The sequence below is a fragment of the Electrophorus electricus genome, chromosome 11, assembly GCF_041902795.1.
Source record: "Electrophorus electricus isolate QZ-2024a chromosome 11, ASM4190279v1, whole genome shotgun sequence".
Classification (NCBI taxonomy): domain Eukaryota; kingdom Metazoa; phylum Chordata; class Actinopteri; order Gymnotiformes; family Gymnotidae; genus Electrophorus; species Electrophorus electricus.
Window position 1 is genome coordinate 10,660,416 of NC_137507.1, and position 23,692 is coordinate 10,684,107.

The window sequence follows — 23,692 nt, forward strand, 5'->3', positions numbered from 1 at the left end:
CTCTCCTCAGTCAGACGCCTCTAGACACGGGAGGTGGAGTTCTGTTCATCCGCGCTGACGTTCTTTTGATATATATGGAGTAAGTCAAACATGCATCCTCTGATTTGTCACTGGAGAATGTTTGATGATTTCCCCTTCTCTGTCTAATAAGGTAACAGTGATTGTGATTGGCAACTGTGAGGAGCTCTCTCTCTCTCTCTCTCTCTCTCTCTCTCTATAGGGGGCTGAGGGGACACAGTTCCTTCACTCTCTCTGGGGTAGTGGAGGTGAAGCTCGTGTTTCCTGCTGAGTTGAACAGAGTGTGTGCAGGGCAGAGGGAGATGGACAGCTGTCTGACTTTAATTCTTCTGATGTCCACAGTCTCACTCACTACTGCTGGTAAGTACACACCCAATTATACAAACATTCTCAGATCAGTAGGAACTAGTCAGCTAGTACTGCCCAAGGTAAAGACTAATCATGGAGAGAAAGTGTTTAGCTCTTAAAAGGAGCCAGTAGACACAGAGTATTAGACGAGCCCCGATACTAGATACTTTTAAGTCTGTACAAAACCCCTTTCATTTTAAGACTTCAAGTCAGATTAGTACAGAGCATTTTTGAATTTAAAATGTTTAAATTAATTTTCATAATTAAAATCCACTTTTATATTTTTCATTCTTAATTGATTTTGTTTTTTTTTATTTTGTCTCAGCTCTTTACATGTTTAATTTGAAATCTTTTAGCATTTTAATTTTTAACTTTTCTTTTAGTATTTGTTAGATCTTCATTTGAAATTTGTTCTGTTTAAATCTATTATTTATAAATGATTATGATTGATTATTGTTACTGTTTATAATTTTAATATTTTATGTGAAGCACTTAGAATTTCCACTGTTCATAAAAAGTGCTATAGAAATAAAGTTAGATTAATAAATTTCTATATAAGAAACTATAAAAGTCACTCAGCGCTGTAATGAATCAGAGTTCGTTGAGATCAGTTGGAACTAGTCAGTCAGTGCTGCACAAGGTAAAGACTAATCATGGAGAGAAAGTGTTTAGCTCTTAAAAGGAGCCAGTAGACACAGAGTATTAGACGAGCCCTGATACTAGATACTTTTATGTCTGTACAAAAAACTTTTAATTTTATGAAGATTTCAACTCAGATTAATACACAGCACTTTTGCATTTAATTTAAAATGTTTAAATTAATTTTCATAATTAAAATGCACTTTTATATTTTTCATTCTTAATTGATTGTCTTTATTTGATTTTGTCTCAGCTCTTTACATGTTTAATTTGAAATCTTTTAGCATTTTAATTTTTAACATTTCTTTTAGTAGTTGTTAGATTTTCGTTTGAAATGTATGTTTAAATCTATTATTTATAATTGTTTATGAATTGTTTATTATTGTTACTGTTTATAATTTTAATATTTTATGTGAAGCGCTTAGATTTGCCACTGTTTATGAAAAGTGCTATAGAAATCAAGTTGGATTAACAAATTGATATATAAGAAACTATAAATGTGACTCAACTCTGTAATGAATCAGAGTTAGTTGAGACAGTAGTGATCACCAGTCTGAACAGGCTGGATAAGCTGGTGTAGAAAGTGGAGTGTGTAGTGGGGTGAAGCCTGGACTCTCCACAGGCTGTGACAGAGAGGAGGAGGAGGAGGAGAAACTGCACTCAGTTCCTGAGCTCCTCCCTCCCTCCCCCACTGCACAGTAAACTGGTAGAGCTCAGGAGCTCCTTCAGTCCCCTTCATCAGGACAGAGAGCAACACTGAACGTCTTCAACCCTCTTTCAGACCTTCACTCCTTCACATTCTCAGTGCTAATGGGAGATGCCACCATTTCTCCCTGGTTTGTGTACACACAGTAATATCTAATCACACAGACGTCTGCAGGAGTTTTTATCAGTAGATCATCTGTGTCTCCTCAAGAGCAGTTCTAAGTTACTCATGTTCCAGTACAGTTCAGTACATGTGAATACTCTCTGTTCATTATTTATACAGTCAATAACTGGTATTTTGGAGCTAGTGTATGCATTTGTATATATACTATTCATAGTGTCATATGCTATTTTGTCACATTACCTCTGGAAATTAATAAAGTTCATATTATCTTATTTTATCAGAGTTAGAATCAGCAGTGTTTATTGTTCCTTCTTCTAGATGCTGTTCTTGGTATTCCAACCATGAACCTAACATGCTAAATCCACCCCCTCCCACCCCCCCCTCTCACATACACACACACACTTTTGTCTCCTTTCACAGACAGTGTGAGGCTGGTGGATGGTGGTAGTCGCTGTGCTGGGAGAGTGGAGGTTCTTCATGAAGGACAGTGGGGAACAGTGTGTAGTTTTCTCTGGGATATGCCAGATGCTGCAGTGGTGTGTAGAGAGCTGGACTGTGGGAAGGCTGTAGATGTATTGGGAAATGCTCACTTTGGACCAGGATCAGGACCAATCTGGATGGATGAGGTGACCTGTAGTGGATCAGAGTCTACACTCAAGAACTGTAGATCTGCAGGGTGGGGCAAACATTACTGTGATCATGGTGAAGATGCTGGAGTCATCTGTTCAGGTAAGATTTAAAAATACATGCAAAAATATCACATCAAATATCACAAAAATATCTTTATCATTCCAATTTCATTTTAAATTAGGTTTTCAAAATTTTTCACTTAAATCTAACATTTAATCAACATTAAAATCATTGTATTTAATCAACTGTTATTAAAGCAGTTAATTCTCATATTTTTAGTTTCTCATACAATTATTAGCCAAAAATGTGTCAAACATGTCTAACAGAAAATACTCATCACCACTGCAACTCCAAGGCAAGAGTCAGAAAAAAATAATGATGCAATAGAATTTGCATTTGTATATCATTAACTTTTTATACTAATTGTTATTAAAATGTATATTTCAAAATATATTCAAAATGAATAATGGCTCTACATATCAGATTATATAATTAGCAGAAAGTCCAAATTTACAGTTTATTACCTGTGCAGTGAGAAGTGTTTCACAGCCTTTAGAGGTGATTCAAGACAATATGATACTGATTATACATTATTATATACAATAAATCTAATGCTATTACAGTCTAAAAGGAATTAATGAAATTAATTAATGAGTATCATGAAGAAGATGCTGGAGTCATCTGTTCTGGTAGGCTGTAGCTATATTACACCATGTGGTACACATTCACTTGTATGTTTTTTACCAATTAATTACTCTGCCACAACCATGAATGTCCAACACAGCAACTATACTATTTGCATTGTTTTGATGTAGTCATAATATGCACAAAAAGAACGTTACTGTTGTGGTAATTTTAACATAAATCTGCAATATATATTGGATCTGTTAAATGTAGTACTCCTGAAGTGAGTGTGTTTACTTGTAGTTATGAAGAAATCCAGTTTCTCAAGTATATAGATAATGTACTATATGAAGTATTTCATTATTCTTATTTGATTAAATGTCACACTGTTTAGATAATACTAATACATAGGTTATAAACCCAGATATTAGAATAATGACCTCCACCAGATCTCCAAGAGAGTAGATTAACCTTCTATGAATATCTAGATGTGGTCTCCCATATTCTTGCTTGTTTTGATGTGGTGTTTTTCAGTGTAATTGTTTTCACTTGGGGTCATTTCAATGTCGTTAAACGTCACATTACTTCTGGGTATCAATAAAGTTAATTTTACAATCTTCTCTTATCAGAAGTAAAGCAGATCAATTAGAATCAGCTGCCTTTATTGTTCCTTCCTCTAGATTTTACATTTATGACATTTATCTGACACTTTAATCCAAAGAGATATACAACTATGACTGAGTCAGACTTGAGCAATTGAGGGTTAAGGGCCTTGCTCAGGGGCCCCACAGTGGCAATGTGTCACTGGTGGGAGTTGAACAAGCAACCTTCCAATTACAAGTCCAGTAACTAAACCACTGAGCTACCACTATTTATTTATATATGAATGTGTGTATTTTAGGTTTCTCTGCTATACCTCACATTACTCTGGGAATCAGTAAAGTTCATGTTATCATCTTCTCTTCTCTTATCAAAAGTAAAGCAGATGAATTAGAATCAGCTGCCTTTATTGTTCCTTCCTCTAGATTTTACATTTATGACATTTATCTGACACTTTAATCCAAAGAGATATACAACTATGACTGAGTCAGACTTGAGCAATTGAGGGTTAAGGGCCTTGCTCAGGGGCCCCACAGTGGCAATGTGTCACTGGTGGGAGTTGAACAAGCAACCTTCCAATTACAAGTCCAGTAACTAAACCACTGAGCTACCACTATTTATTTATGTATGAATGTGTGTATTTTAGGTTTCTCTGCTATACCTCACATTACTCTGGGAATCAGTAAAGTTCATGTTATCATCTTCTCTTCTCTTATCAAAAGTAAAGCAGATGAATTAGAATCAGCTGCCTTTATTGTTCCTTCCTCTAGATGCTGCTCCTGGTATTCCAACCATGATCCTACCACCCTAAATCCTCCTCTTCCCCCCCCCCCCTCTCCTTTAACAGACAGTGTGAGGCTGGTGAATGGTGGTAGTCGCTGTGCTGGCAGAGTGGAGGTTCTTTATGAAGGACAGTGGGGAACAGTGTGTAGTTTTGGCTGGGATATGAGAGATGCAGCAGTGGTGTGTAGAGAGCTGAGCTGTGGGAAGGCTGTAGCTGCAGTACGTAATGCTCACTTTGGACGAGGACCAGTACTGAAGGGGTTTGCAAACTGTGGGGGATCAGAGTCTACACTGAATGAATGTTTCATTGGTCATAATAATGACTACTGTGAGTCTAATGCTGAAGATGCTGGAGTCATCTGTTCAGGTAGGCTGCAGCTGATCTTAATATTCACTCCCCCACCACAACAGGTGGTGCACTTGTCTTTTAATATTCATTCTTGTTTGATTCAATTTCACATAGTTTAGATAATACGAATACATCAGTTACAAATCCAGACATTGGAGTAATGACCTACACCAGGTGTCTGAGTAGATGTACCTTGTACCTGGACGTGATCTCACATATTCTCTTGTGTGTGATGTGATGTTTTTCATTCTGCTTGCGTTGACTTGTATTAATTTCTGTTTGGTTATATTTCACATTCCCTCTGAGAATCAATAAAGTTCATGTGATCCTCTTTAATCAGAGGTAAAACAGATCAATTAGAATCAACAGCATTTATTGGTCCTTCCTATAGATGCTGCTCCTGGTATTCCAACCATGGACCTAACACCCAAAATACTCCTCCTCTCTCTCTCTCTCTCTCTCTCTCTCTCTCTCTCTCTCTCTCTCTCTCTCTCTCATACGCTTCTGTCTCCTTTAACAGACAGTGTGAGGCTGGTGGATGGTGGTGGTCACTGTTCTGGGAGAGTGGAGGTTCTTCATAGAGGACAGTGGGGAACAGTGTGTGGTGATTACTGGGATATGAGAGATGCTGCAGTGGTGTGTAGAGAGCTGGGCTGTGGGGAGGCTGTAGATGCAGTGGGTAATGCTTACTTTGGACCAGGATCAGGACCAATCTGGATGGATAATGTGACCTGTAGTGGATCAGAGTCTACACTCAAGAACTGTAGATCAGCAGGATGGGGTAAACATAACTGTAATCAAACTAATAATGTTGGGATCATCTGCTCAGGTAAACTACATTACATCTACATATGACATCTGTAATGACTTTAATTCACAACATAATATAATAAACTAAAAGTTTTAGTCACTATGATTCTACTTTCAAATGTCTTTGGCAAATTTGATGCTATGGAGAGATATTACATTCTTAAACTTTCTTGAATATTAGTTTTAGTCATATCTTCTATGTTGGCAATATATACTTTTTACCTAAAGGTTTGTACTGATATTTTATGACATTAAAGAAAAACACATGAGCCATCCATTATTTAGTGCATTACCTTAATATTAATCTGGTTAAGCATTTCTTAGTCATTACAAAAATTTACATTTGTCTCTATTCCCTGTACTAATATTTTAGGAGTCAGACTGGTCGGTGGTCCTCGTTGCTCTGGGAGAGTGGAGGTGCTTCTTGGGAAGACCTGGACCACAGTGTGTGATGCTGACTTTGACCAGCAGGATGCAGAGGTTGTGTGTAGAGAGCTGGGATGTGGGCCTCTTGTGGAAGTGCTGGGAGCAGCTGCTTTTGGCAGAGGGGAGGGCCAGGTGTGGACAGAGGAGTTTCAGTGTAGAGGCAACGAAACTGAGATTTACTCCTGTGAAACAACATCTTCACTCAAACACAACTGTTCCCATGATAATGATGTGGGACTAATATGTTCAGGTGATGTCAATATTTATCTCTTTCTCTCTATTTGCATACCTTTAAACTTTTCATTCTTAATTGATAGTTTTTATTTTATTTTGTCTCAGCTCTTTAAATGTGGAACGTGTGGCTTGAGTGCCAAAGGGTGTGGAGCAGGACACACAGACTCTCTCAACGTGGACAAACATTTATTTACATAAAATATAAAGACTATAGTGGCACTCCAGTGTAACACAAACAGTGAACATAGACACACTTAACACTAACCATTTTTAAAATTAACACGAGCTAGACAAACATGATTACAAATGTTACATTCAGATATTAACTGACAAACAACACGCTACATCAACAATGACAAACAACACTGCACACACTGATGTGGGTTTAAATACACAAAGACAAACAAGGTGCAGGTGTGTGCAGGCATGGTTGCAAACAAAGACCCTCCCACTGCACGTGGCAGGCCAAACCACGTGACTCGTGAGAGGCGAGCATTCTGTGACAAAATGTTTAATATGAAATCTTTTAGCATTTTAATTTTCAACACTTCTTTTAGTAGTAGTTAGATCACAATTTGAAATTTGTTCTGTTTAAATCAATTAATTATGATTATAATCACTCTCTCTCTCTCTCTCTCTCTCTCTCTCTCTCACATACACTTCTGTCTCCTTTAACAGACAGTGTGAGGCTGGTGGATGGTGGTGGTCGCTGTTCTGGGAGAGTGGAGGTTCTTCATAGAGGACAGTGGGGAACAGTGTGTGGTGCTGGCTGGGATATGAGAGATGCTGCAGTGGTGTGTAGAGAGCTGAGCTGTGGGGAGGCTGTAGATGCTGTATATAATGCTCACTTTGGACCAGGATCAGGACCAATCTGGATGGATGAGGTGACCTGTAGTGGATCAGAGTCTACACTCAAGAACTGTAGATCAGCAGGATGGGGTAAACATAATTGTAATCAAACTAACAACGTTGGGATCATCTGCTCAGGTAAACCACATTACATCTACATATGACATCTGTAATGATTTTAATTCACAACCTAATATAGTAAACTAAAAGTTTTAGTCACTATGATTCTACTTTCAAATGTCTTTGGCAAATTTTGATGCTATGGATAGATATTAAATTCTTAAACTTTCTTGAATAATAGTTTTAGTCATATCTTCTATGTTGGCAATATATACTTTTTACCTAAAGGTTTGTACTGATATTTTATGACATTAAAGAAAAATACATGAGCCATCCATTAATTAATGCATTACCTTAATATTAATCTGGTTAAGCATTTCTTAGTCATTACAAAAATTTACATTTGTCTCTATACCCTGTACTAATATTTTAGGAGTCAGACTGGTCGGTGGTCCTCGCTGCTCTGGGAGAGTGGAGGTGCTTCTTGGGAAGACCTGGACCACAGTGTGTGATGCTGACTTTGACCAGCAGGATGCAGAGGTTGTGTGTAGAGAGCTGGGATGTGGGCCTCTTGTGGAAGTGCTGGGAGCAGCTGCTTTTGGCAGAGGGGAGGGCCAGGTGTGGACAGAGAAGCTTCAGTGTAGAGGCAACGAATCTGAGATTTACTCTTGTGAAACAACATCTTCACCCAAACACTGTTCCCATGATAATGATGTGGGACTAATATGTTCAGGTGATGTCAATATTTATCTCTTTCTCATTATTTGCTTACCTTTAAACTTTTCATTCTTAATTGATAGTTTTTATTTTATTTTGTCTCAGCTCTTTAAATGTGGAACGTATGGCTTGAGTGCCAAAGGGTGTGGAGCAGGACACACAGACTCTCTCAACGTGGACAAACATTTATTTACATAAAATATAAAGACTATAGTGGCACTCCAGTGTAACACAAACAGTGAACATAGACACACTTAACACTAACCATTTTTAACATTAACACGAGCTAGACAAACATGATTACGAATGTTACATTCAGATATTAACTGACAAACAACATGCTACTTCAACAATGACAAACAACACTGCACACACTGATGTGGGTTTAAATACACAAAGACAAACAAGGTGCAGGTGTGTGCAGGCATGGTTGCATACAAAGATCCTCCCACTGCACATGGCAGGCCAAACCACGTGATTCGCGAGAGGCGAGCATTCTGTGGCAAAATGTTTAATTTGAAATCTTTTAGCATTTTAATTTTCAACATTTCTTTTTGTAGTAGTTAGATCACCATTTGAAATTTGTTCTGTTTAAATCAATTAATTATGATTATAATCACTCTCTCTCTCTCTCTCTCTCTCTCTCACATACACTTCTGTCTCTTTTAACAGACAGTGTGAGGCTGGTGGATGGTGGTGGTCGCTGTTCTGGGAGAGTGGAGGTTTTTCATAGAGGACAGTGGGGAACAGTGTGTGGTGCTGGCTGGGATATGAGAGATGCTGCAGTGGTCTGTAGAGAGCTGGGCTGTGGGGAGGCTGTAGATGCTGTACATAATGCTCACTTTGGACAAGGATCAGGACTAATCTGGATGGATGAGGTGACCTGTAGTGGATCAGAGTCTACACTCAAGAACTGTAGATCAGCAGGATGGGGTAAACATAACTGTAATCAAACTAACAATGTTGGGATCATCTGCTCAGGTAAACCACATTACATCTACATATGACATCTGTAATGACTTTAATTCACAAACTAATATAGTAAACTAAAAGTTTTAGTCACTATGATTCTACTTTCAAATGTCTTTGGCAAATTTTGATGTTATGGTTAGATATTAAATTCTTAAACTTTCTTGAATATTAGTTTTAGTCATATCTTCTATGTTGGCAATATATAATTTTTACCTAAAGGTTTGTACTGATATTTTATGACATTAAAGAAAAATACATGAGCCATCCATTAATTAGTGAACTACCTTAATATTAATCTGGTTAAGCATTTCTTAGTCATTACAAAAATTTACATTTGTCTCTATACCCTGTACTAACATTTTAGGAGTCAGACTGGTCGGTGGTCCTCGCTGTTCTGGGAGAGTGGAGGTACTTCTTGGGAAGACCTGGACCACAGTGTGTGATGCTGACTTTGACCAGCAGGATGCAGAGGTTGTGTGTAGAGAGCTGGGTTGTGGGCCTCCTGTGGAAGTCCTGGGAGCAGCTGCTATTGGCAGAGGGGAGGGCCAGGTGTGGACAGAGGAGCTTCAGTGTAGAGGCAACGAATCTGAGATTTACTCCTGTGAAACAACATCTTCACCCAAACACTGTTCCCATGATAATGATGTGGGACTAATATGTTCAGGTGATGTCAATATTTATCTTTTTCTCAGTATTTGCTTACCTTTAAACTTTTCATTCTTAATTGAAAGTTTTTATTTTATTTTGTCTCAACTCTTTAAATGTGTAACGTATGGCTTGAGTGCCAAAGGGTGTGGAGCAGGACACACAGACTCTCTCAACGTGGACAAACATTTATTTACATAAAACATAAAGATTATAGTGGCACTCCGGTGTAACACAAACAGTGAACATAGACACACTTAACACTAACCATTTTTAACATTAACACGAGCTAGACAAACATGATTACGAATGTTACATTCAGATATTAACTGACAAACAACACGCTACATCAACAATGACAAACAACACTGCACACACTGATGTGGGTTTAAATACACAAAGACAAACAAGGTGCAGATGTGTGCAGGCATGGTTGCAAACAAAGATCGTCCCACTGCATGTGGCGGGCCAAACCACGTGACTCATGATAGGCGAGCGTTCTGTGACAAAATGTTTAATTTGAAATCTTTTAGCATTTTAATTTTCAACATTTCTTTTAGTATTAGTTATATCTCCATTTGAAATTTGTTCTGTTTAAATCAATTAATTATAACTGATTATATTCTCTCTCTCTTTCTCACATACATTTCTGTCTTCTTTAACAGACAGTGTGAGGCTGGTGGATGGTGGTGGTCGCTGTTCTGGGAGAGTGGAGGTTCTTCATAGAGGACAGTGGGGAACAGTGTGTGGTGATTACTGGGATATGAGAGACGCTGCAGTGGTGTGTAGAGAGCTGAGCTGTGGGGAGGCTGTAGATATATTGTTTAATGCTCACTTTGGACCAGGATCAGGACCAATCTGGTTGGATGATGTGGACTGTAGTAAATCAGAGTCTACACTCAAGAACTGTAGATCAACAGGATGGGGTAAACATAACTGTAATCATGCTTTAGATGCTGGAGTCATCTGTTCAGGTAAGATTTAAAAAATCTATACAAAAATATAAAAAATATCACATCAAATATAAAAAAAAATATCTATCATACCAATTTTATTTTGAATTAGGTTATCAGAATTTTTCACTTCTAACATTTAATCAACATTAAAATAATTTAATTTAATCAACTGTTATTAAAGCAGTTCTTGTTCATATTTTGAGTTTCTCATACAATTATTAGCAAAAAATGAGCCAAACATTTCTAACAGAGAATATTCATCACCACTGCAGCTCCAAGGCAAGAGTCAGAAAAAATTTATGATGCAATAAAATTTGAATTTGTATATCATTAACTTTTTATACTAATGGTTATTAAAATGAATATTTCAAATATATATATTCAAAATGAATAATGGATCTACATATCAGATTATATAAATAGCAGAAAGTCCAAATATACAGTTCTCACCTGTGCAGTGAGAAGTGTTTCACGGCCTTTATAAGTGATTTGAGACAATAAGATACTGATTATACATTATTATAAACAATAAATCTAATGCTATTACAGTCTAAAAGGAATTAGTGAAATATGTCACTTCTTGTGTGCACTACTCAATTTAATAATTTAAATCAATTAAATGCTCAGCTCACAGGAAATCCAGACTTACTGACGGTTCTCACCTGTGCTCTGGGAGAGTGGAGGTGCTTCATGGGAAGACCTGGGCCACAGTGTGTGATGCTGACTTTGACAAGCAAGATGCAGAGGTTGTGTGTAGAGAGCTGGACTGTGGGCGTCCTGTAGAGGTGCTGGGAACAGTTGCTTTTGGCAGAGGGGAGGGCCAGGTGTGGACAGAGGAGCTTCAGTGTAGAGGCAACGAATCTGAGATTTACTTCTGTCCAACAACGTCGTCGCCCAAACACAACTGTTCCCATGATAATGATGTGGGACTCATATGTTCAGGTTATATGTCAATATTTATCTCTTTCTTATTATTTACATACCATGTATGTACATTTGCATGCATGTATAATGACAATAAATATGAACTGAATGCTGTTGCACTAAGATGTCAGTTATGTGTTCAGGTTACACAGCGGCACATCTGGTTAATGGCTGGGACTCCTGTTCTGGTCGAGTGGAGCTCCAGTACATCAGTGACTGGGGTTCAGTTTGTGGTGATAGCTGGGATATGAGAGCTGCCAGTGTCCTCTGTGGACAGCTGAAGTGTGGGAGTGCTGTGGCTGTGTTGGGGGCGGACTGGTTTGGGGAGGGGAGTGGCCACATCTGGGCTGATGTGTTTGATTGTCATGGGAACGAGACACACCTATCAGAATGTCTCATCTCATCATGGAGTCGAGCAGCATGCTCTCATAAACAGGATGCTGGAGTCATCTGCAATGGTGAGCTCTTCCACTCATGTTCACCACATTATTGAAATTAGTGATGTTTTGCAGGCTAAAAAAATAGCTAATTAATTTCCATGTTTAATTATATTCCCATTCAGGTTCCTCTCAGGCCTTTCATGAGGGGCGAGTGCGGTTGTCTGGAGGGAGTGAGTGTGAGGGGCAGGTGGAGGTTTACTTCATCCAGGACTGGTGGAGAGTTCTCCTGGACTCCCGGAGTGTGTCTGAGGCCTCTGTGGTCTGCAGACAGCTGGGCTGTGGCTCTGTGCTGAACTTCTCCAGCTTCCCTCCATCCAGTCCTGAGCAACACAGCCACATGTGTGTGACGGGTTTCAGTTGTTCTGGGAGTGAAGCTCATCTGGGGAACTGCAGCAGTGCAAACCTCCTCAACCTCTCCTGCAGCTCCAGGGAACAGCTGTCAATCACCTGCTCTGGTAAGTCTTACATTAACCTAAAAATAGATAATTGTTAACAATATTAGTAACAGAGGTACCTATTATGCGCTACATTACCCTTAAAAAGTGGTTTACAAATTTAATATTAATAATAATTGATAACTGAACATAACATGGACACCTAATCTACATTAAACTATATCCAAATTATGTGATGATTTCTGATTTTTATTTCACAGCAACAAAAATAATAACTTCATTATTTTGGTAAAACAATTCCAAGTATTAACAAAACCAGAGAGGTTAAACTGTCTGCACATCTTGTACACTTAAGATGTGATTGCACAGTGTGTGTGTGTCTGTGTGTGTGTGTCTGTGTGTGTGTGTCTGTGTGTGTGTGTCTGTGTGTGTGTGTGTTTAACTCAGCCCACAGCTCTATCAGACTGGTTGGTTCTGGGGGAGACTGTGCAGGAAGGCTGGAGGTTTTCCTCAACCGCTCTTGGGGGACAGTGTGTGATGACTCATGGGATATTGAGGATGCTCAGGTGGTGTGCAGGCAGCTGCAGTGTGGAGTGGCCCTCAGTGCCCACGTACCAGCCTGGTTTGGTCCTGGAACTGGCCCCATATGGCTGAATGAGGTGCAGTGTGATGGGAACGAGACTTCCATGTGGAACTGCAGGTATCAACTCTATGGACAAGATGAGTGTGGACATCAAGAGGATGTAGGAGTGGTGTGTTCAGGTAAAGTGTGCTGACTGCTGCTGTTCTCAATCAGCCTGATGTGGCTGATTGTCTTTCAAAGTTGTGTATATAGTGATCACTAAAAAATGGGCTTGTCACAATCATGAATTTTTTTTTATCTTCATTCATTTTTGTATAAAATATGACAATTATATAATTGTTTTGTTCCAGTAAAATAAGTCTAATAACACTGTAACAACATAAGAAGAAGAATAAACATGGTATATTGGTACATACAAATACCCTTAAATGTGTAAATGTGCTTTACAGAATGATACTATTTTGTAATTGTATAATTATTACATTGTGTTATTACCTTGTGTTTGCTGTGGTTATAAGGGACTAACCTTAAAACATATCCATTACTATTATCTTCTACATGACTAACTTGCTTTTAAATACTTGACACTGGCTCTGACTGAAGGTTTTAGCTGCTCAAGAGTTTGGAAATATGCTGGGTCATTATGGGAAATGTAGTACCTGTAGTTAATTTGTGTGTGTTAATGCTTTTGTTTTGTAGCTAAATCTGATCAGCAATACAGCAGAAGGCATTAAGACTGCATGATTATACTGGTGCATGGAAACATTTTACTGAGTCACTTGCTACATCAGTTCTAGTGACACCCATGTTAAATATTAATTTTGAGGGAACAATTGTTGTTACATTTTTATTGAATGAATAATTATTAAGGGGAAATGCAGCTGTAATGGTATTCAAACCCAGGTCTGATAGGTGATGACTCCAACAGTCCACTGGGTGAGCCACCATACTTTAATGATGGGGGGCCCGTGAGCAAAACAGTTAGATCTTAAAACAGGTAAAACGAGAGCAGAAAAAAAAGGGTGGGGAGTTGGACCCTGCCGCTTTGCTGTGCGGCAAATGAACTCCTGCTAGACTGCAGTGGCCATCGAAATGACCTGCATGTATATCGCACTTAAAAGGAATGGAGGAGGACAAAATGAGAGGAAAAACTAAACAACACGCCGAGCGTGGAAAAAGAGAGAACAAAGGATGCCACGGAAAGAATGGCGGTCCCCATGCACTCGGGAAAACCAAACTAAAAGTTCCCAAACAAAACCAGAAAATAGGGAGGAACTTTAATGGCTAAGAGAAGCCTTGGGAGAGAGACAGACTCGAGAGGGGAAAACTGGAGAAGGGAGGGGATGTGTAAAAACAGATACCCTCGCAGAGCAGAAAAGAGGCCTAGCACAAGGGCTCGCGGACCTTGATACCCAGAGTTATCGGCTAGGAGCTTGGCTCAAAACTTTAGCAAAGACCTCAGCACTGAGTGACTGGGTGACTGGGCTTATATAGATCTAGCCCAGCTGTTGGGCATCAAGCTTGATTAGTAGTGTGCCTGACTTGAGGCCTCACTCTGGCGGCCAGAGGGGGCCTTGGCCTGGTGCCAACCCTTACAGCAGTGGCTGGGTACTCTCAGTTTTTTGTCCTACTGTGTGTTTTGTCTGCCTGTTTGGACACTTCAGGTGTTAATCCTGTTTGGGGGAACTGAACTTTTAGATATTGGTAGATGATGCCAACTTTATACAACGGAGAAACGGGATTTTATCCCAGCAAAGCTATGCCACTGTTATGAACGCCTGGAACCACACTCATACACACACTGCCACGCCTACATCTTCTGACGGACATCTCTGGTCTGGTTCGCCGGAGTACTAGTTACACACCCGATAAATATTCTCTTAATTTCTCTCCCTATTTAAGCTCCCCTCCCTCACACTCTCTTTGCAAAGTATTGCTATTGCCACGTTGCATACCGAGCCTTTCATATACGTGGAATCCTGCCTGTGTTTCAGACCTCGTCTCCTCCATGACCCCTGGTTGCCTGTCGACTCTGACCAGCATTTTCAACCTCGCACCGAACTGAATATGAGTACCCACCTGACTCCTCTAACCTGCCCCGTTTCTTCAATAAAACCTCTAGCAACTGGATCCTCTTCCTCATGTGTGTGTGCATTCATAACACCCACAGTGGTGGAGGAGGAGGCTGAGTTGGGATCGGAAGTAAAGGAGGGACAAAAGAGGAGACCTACATGCTAAGCTACATGCTAAACCACATAGACCAGCTTTAAAAATGTCAATTTCCCAACCAGAGGCAATAATATACTGGACCAAGTCTAAACTAAAATCCTGGGGGCTTACAAAGCTGCAGCATCTGTGCACCTCAGCATGTCTGATCACATTGTGCTAGAACGAACCCCTACCTACAAACCTCTTATCTGTAGAGGCATTAAGATTATTACAGACTACAAATGCAGCCACCAATAAATCCTGATCAGCAGATGATCACGCACTACCTGACTCCCTCAACAAGCATTAAATGATAATTTCTGGGTATTTTCAACCTCTCACTGTATCTGGCTGTAGGGGGAATTGGCCCAAAGATCATGTCATTTCCATAGTGCTCCACACAGCCCTGTCTCACCTAGAACTTCCTAACACATGGAGGTGAGACTAGGGGACTATGCATCATCTCTGCTCATCCTAAATACAGGTGCACTGCAGGGATGTGTGCTTAGCCTGATCCTCTTCTTCCTTTTCACACACGACTGCACCCCCATCCATGCTTCCAACACTATTGTGAAGTGCACAGATGACATCACAGTAATAGGTCTCATATCAAATAATGATGAGACTCACTGCAGAGAGGAGATCTATCTCATAGCCAGATGGTCCTCGAGCAACAATCTGGTACTGAAAACTACCAAGACCAAAAGGTCATTGTGTGTTACAGAACAAACATAAGAACAGGGCATGCTCCATTATTCATGGAAGTGGAGTGTGTGGACAACATAAAAGTACCTGGGACTCCACATTACAGCCATGCCTTACCTTGGCATTGAACATCTCCCACCTGGTGAAGAAGGTCCAGTAAAAACTTTTTTTCCTGAGGAGGCTCAAGCAGGCTGGGCTCTCCTCCAAACTTCTATAGAAGCACCATTTGAAAGTATTCTCTGTCTCTATGACTGTATGGTCTGCCAGCTGTACAGCACAAGACAGGAAGGACTTGGCTTGGGTGAGAATAGCAGGATGCCCACTTTCTGATCTGAATTCAGGATGGTGGGATTGCAGGATACCCGCTCCCCGACCTGAACTCAGCGTATGCTGACCACATCATGAAGATGGTGTGCGGTACCAAGACCACACACTGTTTGTTCCTTGCCTTTAGGATCGAGATTTCCAACAATAAAAACTTGGACCAGTAGAAAAAGGAACAGCTCTATCCCTAGAGCTGTGAACTCCATCACCCCATCTGTACACACACACCCGTTTCTGGACACTGTGACACACTTCTGTTGGACCCTTGCGCATGCACCTATGTTGCACATTACTGTACTTTGTATTTACTTTTGCAAGTTACCGCTGTCTGCTGCTATAATTGATTAGGTTTTTGTTTATTTGTGCTGTTGTGTATCTCTTTTAACCTGGTTCATGTTGAGAGTACAGCATAGGATTTTGTTGAACTATATACAGTGACAATAGTGTTCATTCATTCATTTCATAGTTTTCATCTTTCTCTCCCCTCACCAGAATTCAAAGAAATGAGACTCAGTGAGGGTTGTAAAGGGAATCTGGAAGTGTTCTACAATGGAACCTGGGGGAATGTGTGTGTGAATGGGATGAGTGAAGAAACACTAAGTTTGGTCTGTCGAGAGCTGAACTGTGGAAGAACAGGCAGTGAGTCCCAATCCAGAGCAAGAGTGGAATCATCTCCTAACTGGCTGGATCAGGTGAAATGTAGGAAACATGACTCCACTCTGTGGCACTGCCCATCTGAACCCTGGGGTAATAACAGCTGTGAAAATCACAATGAGGTGGCTCAAATTACTTGTACAGGTAGTCAGATTCTCTCTCCAGTTTGTACTGGTTTTATGTACTTTTACTGTACCGATGAGTAAACTGTATAGAGTTGTTTCCTGTCTATTACTTTGGCAATAATCAATGCCATTACAAAATGAAATATAACTGTCTAATATTGCTACAAACCTACTGTACTGGCAAGATAAGATGACAAAGAGCTTTTGTAATTTGCTCTGGATTGTCTACTAAATGCCATAAATGTAAACGTAAATAACTACAGAACTGGATGCTCTTGGAAGTCCAATCTGTGTCTTGCTCTACACACAGGAGAGAGAAATGATCATCTGCAGCAAAGTCATGTGAAATGCTCCTCCTCTTCCTCCCAGAGCCAGTGCTCCAGTAAGGACTCACACACAAAGAAGGTCCACATTTGACTCAGGAGAGCATTAATCACAAATGCTACAAGTGTCAGTCCTCTCCTCACCATGATCAATAAATGTGTGAATCTGACATGTTCAAATTACAGAAAAATCCATAATTTACTATAATTTACTATATTACTATTCTGTTATGATTTCTGCAGCTAACGTTGTCGGTGTGACTTTGGCTCCTAATGTTGTGTGTGTGTGTGTGTGTGTGTGTGTGTGTGTGTGTGTGTGTGTGTGTGTGTGTGTGTGTGTGTGTGTGTGAGGTAGATCACCTGCCTCTCAGGCTGAGGGGAGCAGAGAGAAGCTGCTCTGGGAGGCTGGAGGTTTACCATGAAGCTGCGTGGGGCTCCATCTGTGATGATCAGTGGGACATCAGGGATGCTGAGGTGGTCTGCAGACAGCTGGGCTGTGGGAAGGCACTGAGGGCTGATGGGAGTGCTGCCTTTGGTGCAGCTGAAGGGGTGATCTGGCTGAACAGAGTGAAGTGTAGAGGGGATGAGATTCACCTGAGGGACTGCAGTTATTCACTGAAGAACCACACTGACTGCTCCCACAAAGAGGATGCTGGAGTCATCTGTGCAGGTCAAAGGATTTTTCTTGATCCTGAGGTTTCTGTGCAAAAATATTTTCTCCCATTGATAATAATTTGCAAAAGTTTATTTTCATTGTCATTTTGGGTAATGAGAGTTAAATCAGTTAGTGCTTAATTTCTGTCCAACTTCTTAGAGAACATGAACATGTATTTTGAATGTCTGAGTGTTTTGCTTTTATATTGACAGACCCTTATGTGTCCCCTACTACTGCACCCAGAACAACCACAAGCACCTCCACCTTTACAGGTTCGCTCTTTGTCTCTTGGTCATTTTCATAAGTGACTGTGGAAACATTATTGCTTGTTCTTCAGAGTTGTTGGTGTGTATTTTTCTTTCCAGATGTTCAGAAGACATCCAGTCCTCTACAAACTAAATCAGCAGCTATTTCCTGCACCACCCCTACAGTGGTCCTGCTGGTACTGGGAGTGCTGCTCTTCCTGGCCTTAGTGCTTCTCTCTGGGCTGGTTTACCAGAACAGAGTGCTCAGGAGAGGTGGGACACATTCACGCATCATCTACAGTCCAGTTTCTGGACATTCTCTGAACATCATTAATCCTTGAGTCTGTCTGTTTTCTGTTACACTGAAGTGACACCATGTTTCTGTCTGTCTCCACCCAGTGATCTCTAAGAGGAGGCGTAAGACTCTGTCTGAGGCAGTATACGAGGAGATTGACCGCAGATACATCAATAAAAGAACCCGTGTCTCCACTCGAAGGGGTGGGTGACGTTTGTGAAGTCTGAAAACTGAGATTTACTGAATTATATTTATATTATAATTGAGAGGTTTCTTCCAAATAATCAAATAACCAAACACATCTGAATGCATGGCCAGTGATCAAAACAATATTTAATATCCAAAATTCTTTGTAATTTTGTTGTGCAGCACTAATAAGAAAATTATATAATGTAATGGCATGGGTCCCTCCTCTTCAAGTCCTCCTCAAGTACGTGTGTGTGTGCGTGCGTGTGTGCGTGCGTGTGTGCGCGCGTGTGCGCGCGCGCGTGTGTGTGTGTGTGTGTGTGTGTGTGTGTGTGTGTGTGTGTCTTCATCACCATGCCCCGAGCTCATTAACCGGTTATGTCACTATCTATCATTGTCTGTCATTATCTTTCTTGATAGTGTGGGTATTTAAAGTCCTGTTATAAGTATGTATTTTGTCGTTGTTTGACCACTTGCTTGATCCCTTGTTTAACCTCTTGTTTAACCATTTGTGTGTCCTGTTATCACTTAGTTTTCTTTGTGTTTGGGTTTTGTTTTATTTACTGTGCGTTAAATGTCTGTGTTCATCACAACATGGCTTACCTCGGCATCCTGCTTCTGCCTACCAACGTATACATATAAAACAATGAGAGAGAGAGAGAGAGAGAGAGAGAGAGAGAGAGAGAGAAAGCATGCGTGTGTGTGTGTGCATGACAGAGAGCACTTGTGTGTAATGGTGTAAAATGGTAATAATAGCGTTTGAACATGAGAGAGAGAGACGAAGCGAGATAAAATGAGAGAGAGACAGAGAGAGAGAGAGAGAGAGAGAGAGATTGTGTTTGATTTTCCAGATGCTCTGGAATTTTTCTCAGGTGTACAAATAGTAATAAAATAATGTAAAATAATAGGAGCCAGTGGGTGAAAGGAACGTTGAATGTGTATTAGAGTAAATGTGTCTGTGACGGCATGTGAGGAGTGTGGTAATTCTGCTGATAATCATCTATTAGGCAGGGGAAGCTCAACTATATTATTCCTGTACACCTTTAGTTTAGGTACAGGATGAGAAAACCACAGAGCAGCAGGTGTGTGTAGAGAGAGAGAGAGAGAGAGAGAGAGAGAGAGGGTGGGAGAGCGGAGGGAGAGAGAGAGAGAGAGAGAGAGAGAGAGAGAGAGAGAGAGAGAGAGAGAGATTGAGATTGAGATTGAGTGTAAGTGAATGAAAGAGGGGTGTTTGTGTAGCCTCTATACACTCTATACATCTCTGTGCACCATGGAAAGCAGTGTCCCCAAATTTATATTATGCAGGTAAGTTTGGCTGTGTGTGGTTGTGTGTGTGTATGTGTGTGTGTGTGTATGTGTCTTCTGGTGTGGGGTCTTAGGCTGCCCTCTACTGGCTGCAGTGTTATTATTTCCATCTTCCTGTATCCAACCCAGTTGATTATGACCACATGAGTCAGTTTGTGGTTGATTTGGTTTTCTGTACCTGTCACATGACTGTTCTGCTCTCCTCTAACAGGAAGTGTCCTTTCTGAATCCCAGCATTCAGGATATGAGGATGTGGATCAGGCGTTTGTCTCAGGTAACAGGGCCACCGCATGTGTGTGTCAAATTGGATCCCATTTAGAAATATTAGAATGATGGATAAGCAATAAAATAATTTATTATTAAAACTCACCTAGCTGAACCTTCTTTATAATATTCTGTGATGAATGGTTACAGAACACATAAAATTTTACCTAGCATGAAATATTTATTTGTTCTTTTAGATTTCCGCTTTGTCTCATATGAGTCTATCTGGTAGTGTGTGTTCCTCTTTGTTAGATAAATGAGAGCTTTACTGCACTGGTCAAACATTTTATTCATCTGTAGATCAGAAGATGTTTTGCAGAAGTGCTTCCCCCATATTTTAACCAGAGTCACATGTAGTAGTTTACAAAAGACCTATCACAGAATGACTGTTTGTACATCATTCTCATTACAGCAGTTTGTTTTAAGTTGTGTAAAAAACAAAGTCATCATCTTTTTCCAGAAAAGTCTGTGACTGTGGACCAGCCTGAGTATTACGATGATGTCACCACCATCGGTGACCTCATAAGTGAGTTCCTTTATTAACTGATCATGTGATTCTACTTCCTTAAACCAAACTATGAAAAGATGGCTGGACTGTTTTAAAGACAGTCTGCTTTTATTGAACTTAGGTGACATAGAAAGAGAGGACATACCAGAGAACTACGATGATGTCATCACTGCTGGACCCAGCCCTGATATTGTAGCAGGTGTGGTTCTGTATTGGGGATTGTCTGTCAGACAGAACAAACATTCTTACTACAAACCCATAACTGTTCATTTGTTTGGTGTGAATACAAGTCTGAATTTGTATGGGGAGCACTTTTATATTCAATCATCATTAAAAACTGAGATCACAAATAAAATAAAAATTAATAAATAACCAAAGAAATAAATCAATAAAAAAGAAGAGAATCATTAAATAATCTGTAAATGAATGATGCCTGTGCTACTTTTATGGAGCTTTTCTATGTTTTAAGAGCTGCCAGCTCAGTAACATCTGTGTGTCTCGGTACATCTGTGTTTTGGTGTAGAGGACGTATCTGAGAATTATGATGATGTCATTACTGATGATCAGAACGCTGCTGTTGTGAGAGGTATGACTAGTATTGTTACAAGATTGTAGCCTCATACATAAAAGCAGTTAATAAAATAAATGCTAATGTACTGGTATTTTCCTCTATATCTCCTCTACAGAGAATTATGATGATGTTATTACCACTGGACCAAACCCAAACATTACAGCAAGTAAGATTTTAATACAAGGCCATTTATGTCAAATGCAAGCACTGAATCAGAACAATAGGTTGTAATGTAAAACATATTTTATTGATATCAGTATAATATGTCTTCTCCTGTTGGTATAGTGGCCACACCAGAAGACTGTAATGATGCTGCAACAAACCCAAATTTTACAGAAAGTAAGTTTTTGTTTTTTTTGTTTTTAATGTATAGACTGTAATGCTGTAAATATATATTTATATTATAAAACATTATATATATTCGTTATATTTTAACATCATAATTGATCTTTGCATGTTGGTGTAGTGGACACACCAGAGAACAGTGATGACATCATCACTGCTGGACAGGATGTAGGAGGTGTAAATGGTGAGTGGCTTCCCTTGTTGTGTCCTCCACTACATTCCACCTGTATGGTGGAGTTGGTGTGTCAAATCAAGAACACAGGCAGCACAGTGAAAACATGGTCACATTAGTGATGACATGAGATGGAAATGTAATAATGTTGATGCATGACAGAGGGCTCCTATTTATATATCAACTACAGTCTCCCTTCACTTATATAACAATTGCACCCATATTTATACAAGTGGAGACGATTGAGACAGTACTGGAGTTCATTACCGTCTGCATTTTATTCTTAAGATATTTTATTTAAGGCACAGTATTTGTACATCTTCATATATTATATTTCTTGGAAATCATGGAATTTCTTAGCACTATAGTGGTGATTAGATAAACACTGAGGCAATTTCTGTTTTCTCACTCATTAACATGTTACAAGCTGATTTAATATGTGTATAATACAAAAATGAAATATTTTAAGCTATTTTAAGATTTTAAAAAGAAATATTTCAATGTACTCTTTTTACAGACTATGAGGACATGAAGGAGGAGCCTCAGAAAGAGATGAATCACATGACCAAGAGACCACACCAAGTGCCTTTCCTCAGGAAATTACATTTGAACTTCTTCAAACTCAAAAAATGATTACTAGCATTTTTCACAATATGGAACATTTTATACGACATTGTTTATTTCAGCTTTCAGCTGGAATCACACCCAGGTATAAAAATACCAAAGTTTCTTTCGCAGCCAAGCGTCACCAATTCTTTCTCAACATTTTTAAAAATGGTCAAATGTAGTACATAATCAAAGCTGAAAAGCTTTATCTCATCTATCTCACTTGTTCTTCTATTGAAATAAACACGTGATCTTTTGCAAGATCTCCACATTTAATCATTCTGAATACTTTGCTTACGCTATTAGAGGCCTAAACTTACATTTTCAATTCTCAACAATCTTAGCAGCCTAGTAAATTAACAAATAAACAAATAGCCTAAATAAAACTAACGTTTATTGGAAAAGGCTCCCTATTCCTTTTTAATCTGTACTACTTAGGAGTCGCATCATAAAAATACACATGAAATAAAACATTTAATGTTTTAAAAATTATATTTTAGCGAGGAAATTACACCTTAAAGGCATTCCGTACCATTTCTAAAAATGAATTTTACAACCTCTGTGATATTTTGTAGTATTTTATGAAATCTTACTTTTTTTTTCTTCATCTACACTTTCACACATTTCAGAATTCGGTGAGCTATGCAGTTTCTGAGTTTAAGATAAAAGGGAGAGTTTTGTTAATGGCACAAAAGTTACATGATGCGATTCAAATATCAGTCTTTTTTTTTTCAAAACAAATAGAAAAGGAGAAATCACATATGGAAAGCTTATTATATATCCTAAAATGAAATTAGTAATATAATCGTTTTTATAATTAATTTATAAGCGTAGTAGGGCTACATAGATTTATTTTATATTTATACTAATGATAAATTATGAGTGAAAGCCAAGGACAATGTTGTACTATTAACTTATTGTTACACTAGAATAAGTTATTTATTTTAGGTGTCAAAAGCATTAGTATTCACACATACAACACTCTTACATTTATGGCATTTAGCTGAGATTAAATTCAAATTTCTATTATGAATTTAAGAAACATAAATAAAATGGAGCCATAAAACCTACATGTGCCGCAGGACAAGCGCAGGACGTACAGACTCACTGGACGGAGACATTTATTAACATACGAAAAACACAACGGCACTCACATATAACGTAAACGGTGAACATGAACACACAACGACTAACATTACCGATGTGAACATTAACACAGACAACATGACCATCGTGAACGTGATCAATAACCGCCAGCGAAGCAGCGCCCCACAGCGGTGTGAGTGCACGCAGACATTAGCAGACTAACCACGTGCAGGCGCGTGCTCAGTACGAAGGCGTGGCTACAAACGAGACGATTAAGCGCCACT

The 23,692-nt window shown here is 39.4% G+C and overlaps 1 protein-coding gene across 1 annotated transcript; it reads left to right on the forward strand.

The window, feature by feature from the left end:
- Window positions 1-267: 267 nt before the first annotated feature.
- On the forward strand, window positions 268-22,617 carry LOC113568344 (scavenger receptor cysteine-rich type 1 protein M130-like). The gene is made up of 28 exons (XM_081723243.1): window positions 268-378; window positions 2,255-2,563; window positions 4,536-4,838; window positions 5,341-5,649; window positions 6,004-6,306; window positions 6,969-7,277; window positions 7,633-7,932; window positions 8,589-8,897; window positions 9,253-9,552; window positions 10,199-10,507; window positions 11,117-11,431; window positions 11,557-11,871; window positions 11,976-12,308; window positions 12,696-13,010; window positions 16,561-16,866; window positions 17,158-17,229; window positions 17,526-17,840; window positions 18,038-18,097; window positions 18,191-18,343; window positions 18,470-18,568; window positions 20,068-20,130; window positions 20,581-20,646; window positions 20,750-20,827; window positions 21,152-21,214; window positions 21,315-21,365; window positions 21,485-21,538; window positions 21,666-21,728; window positions 22,234-22,617. Exons 1-28 carry the CDS (start codon window positions 321-323, stop codon window positions 22,347-22,349), a joined length of 5,646 nt encoding a protein of 1,881 aa, XP_081579369.1. The 5' UTR covers window positions 268-320; the 3' UTR covers window positions 22,350-22,617.
- The last annotated feature ends 1,075 nt before the right edge of the window (window positions 22,618-23,692 follow it).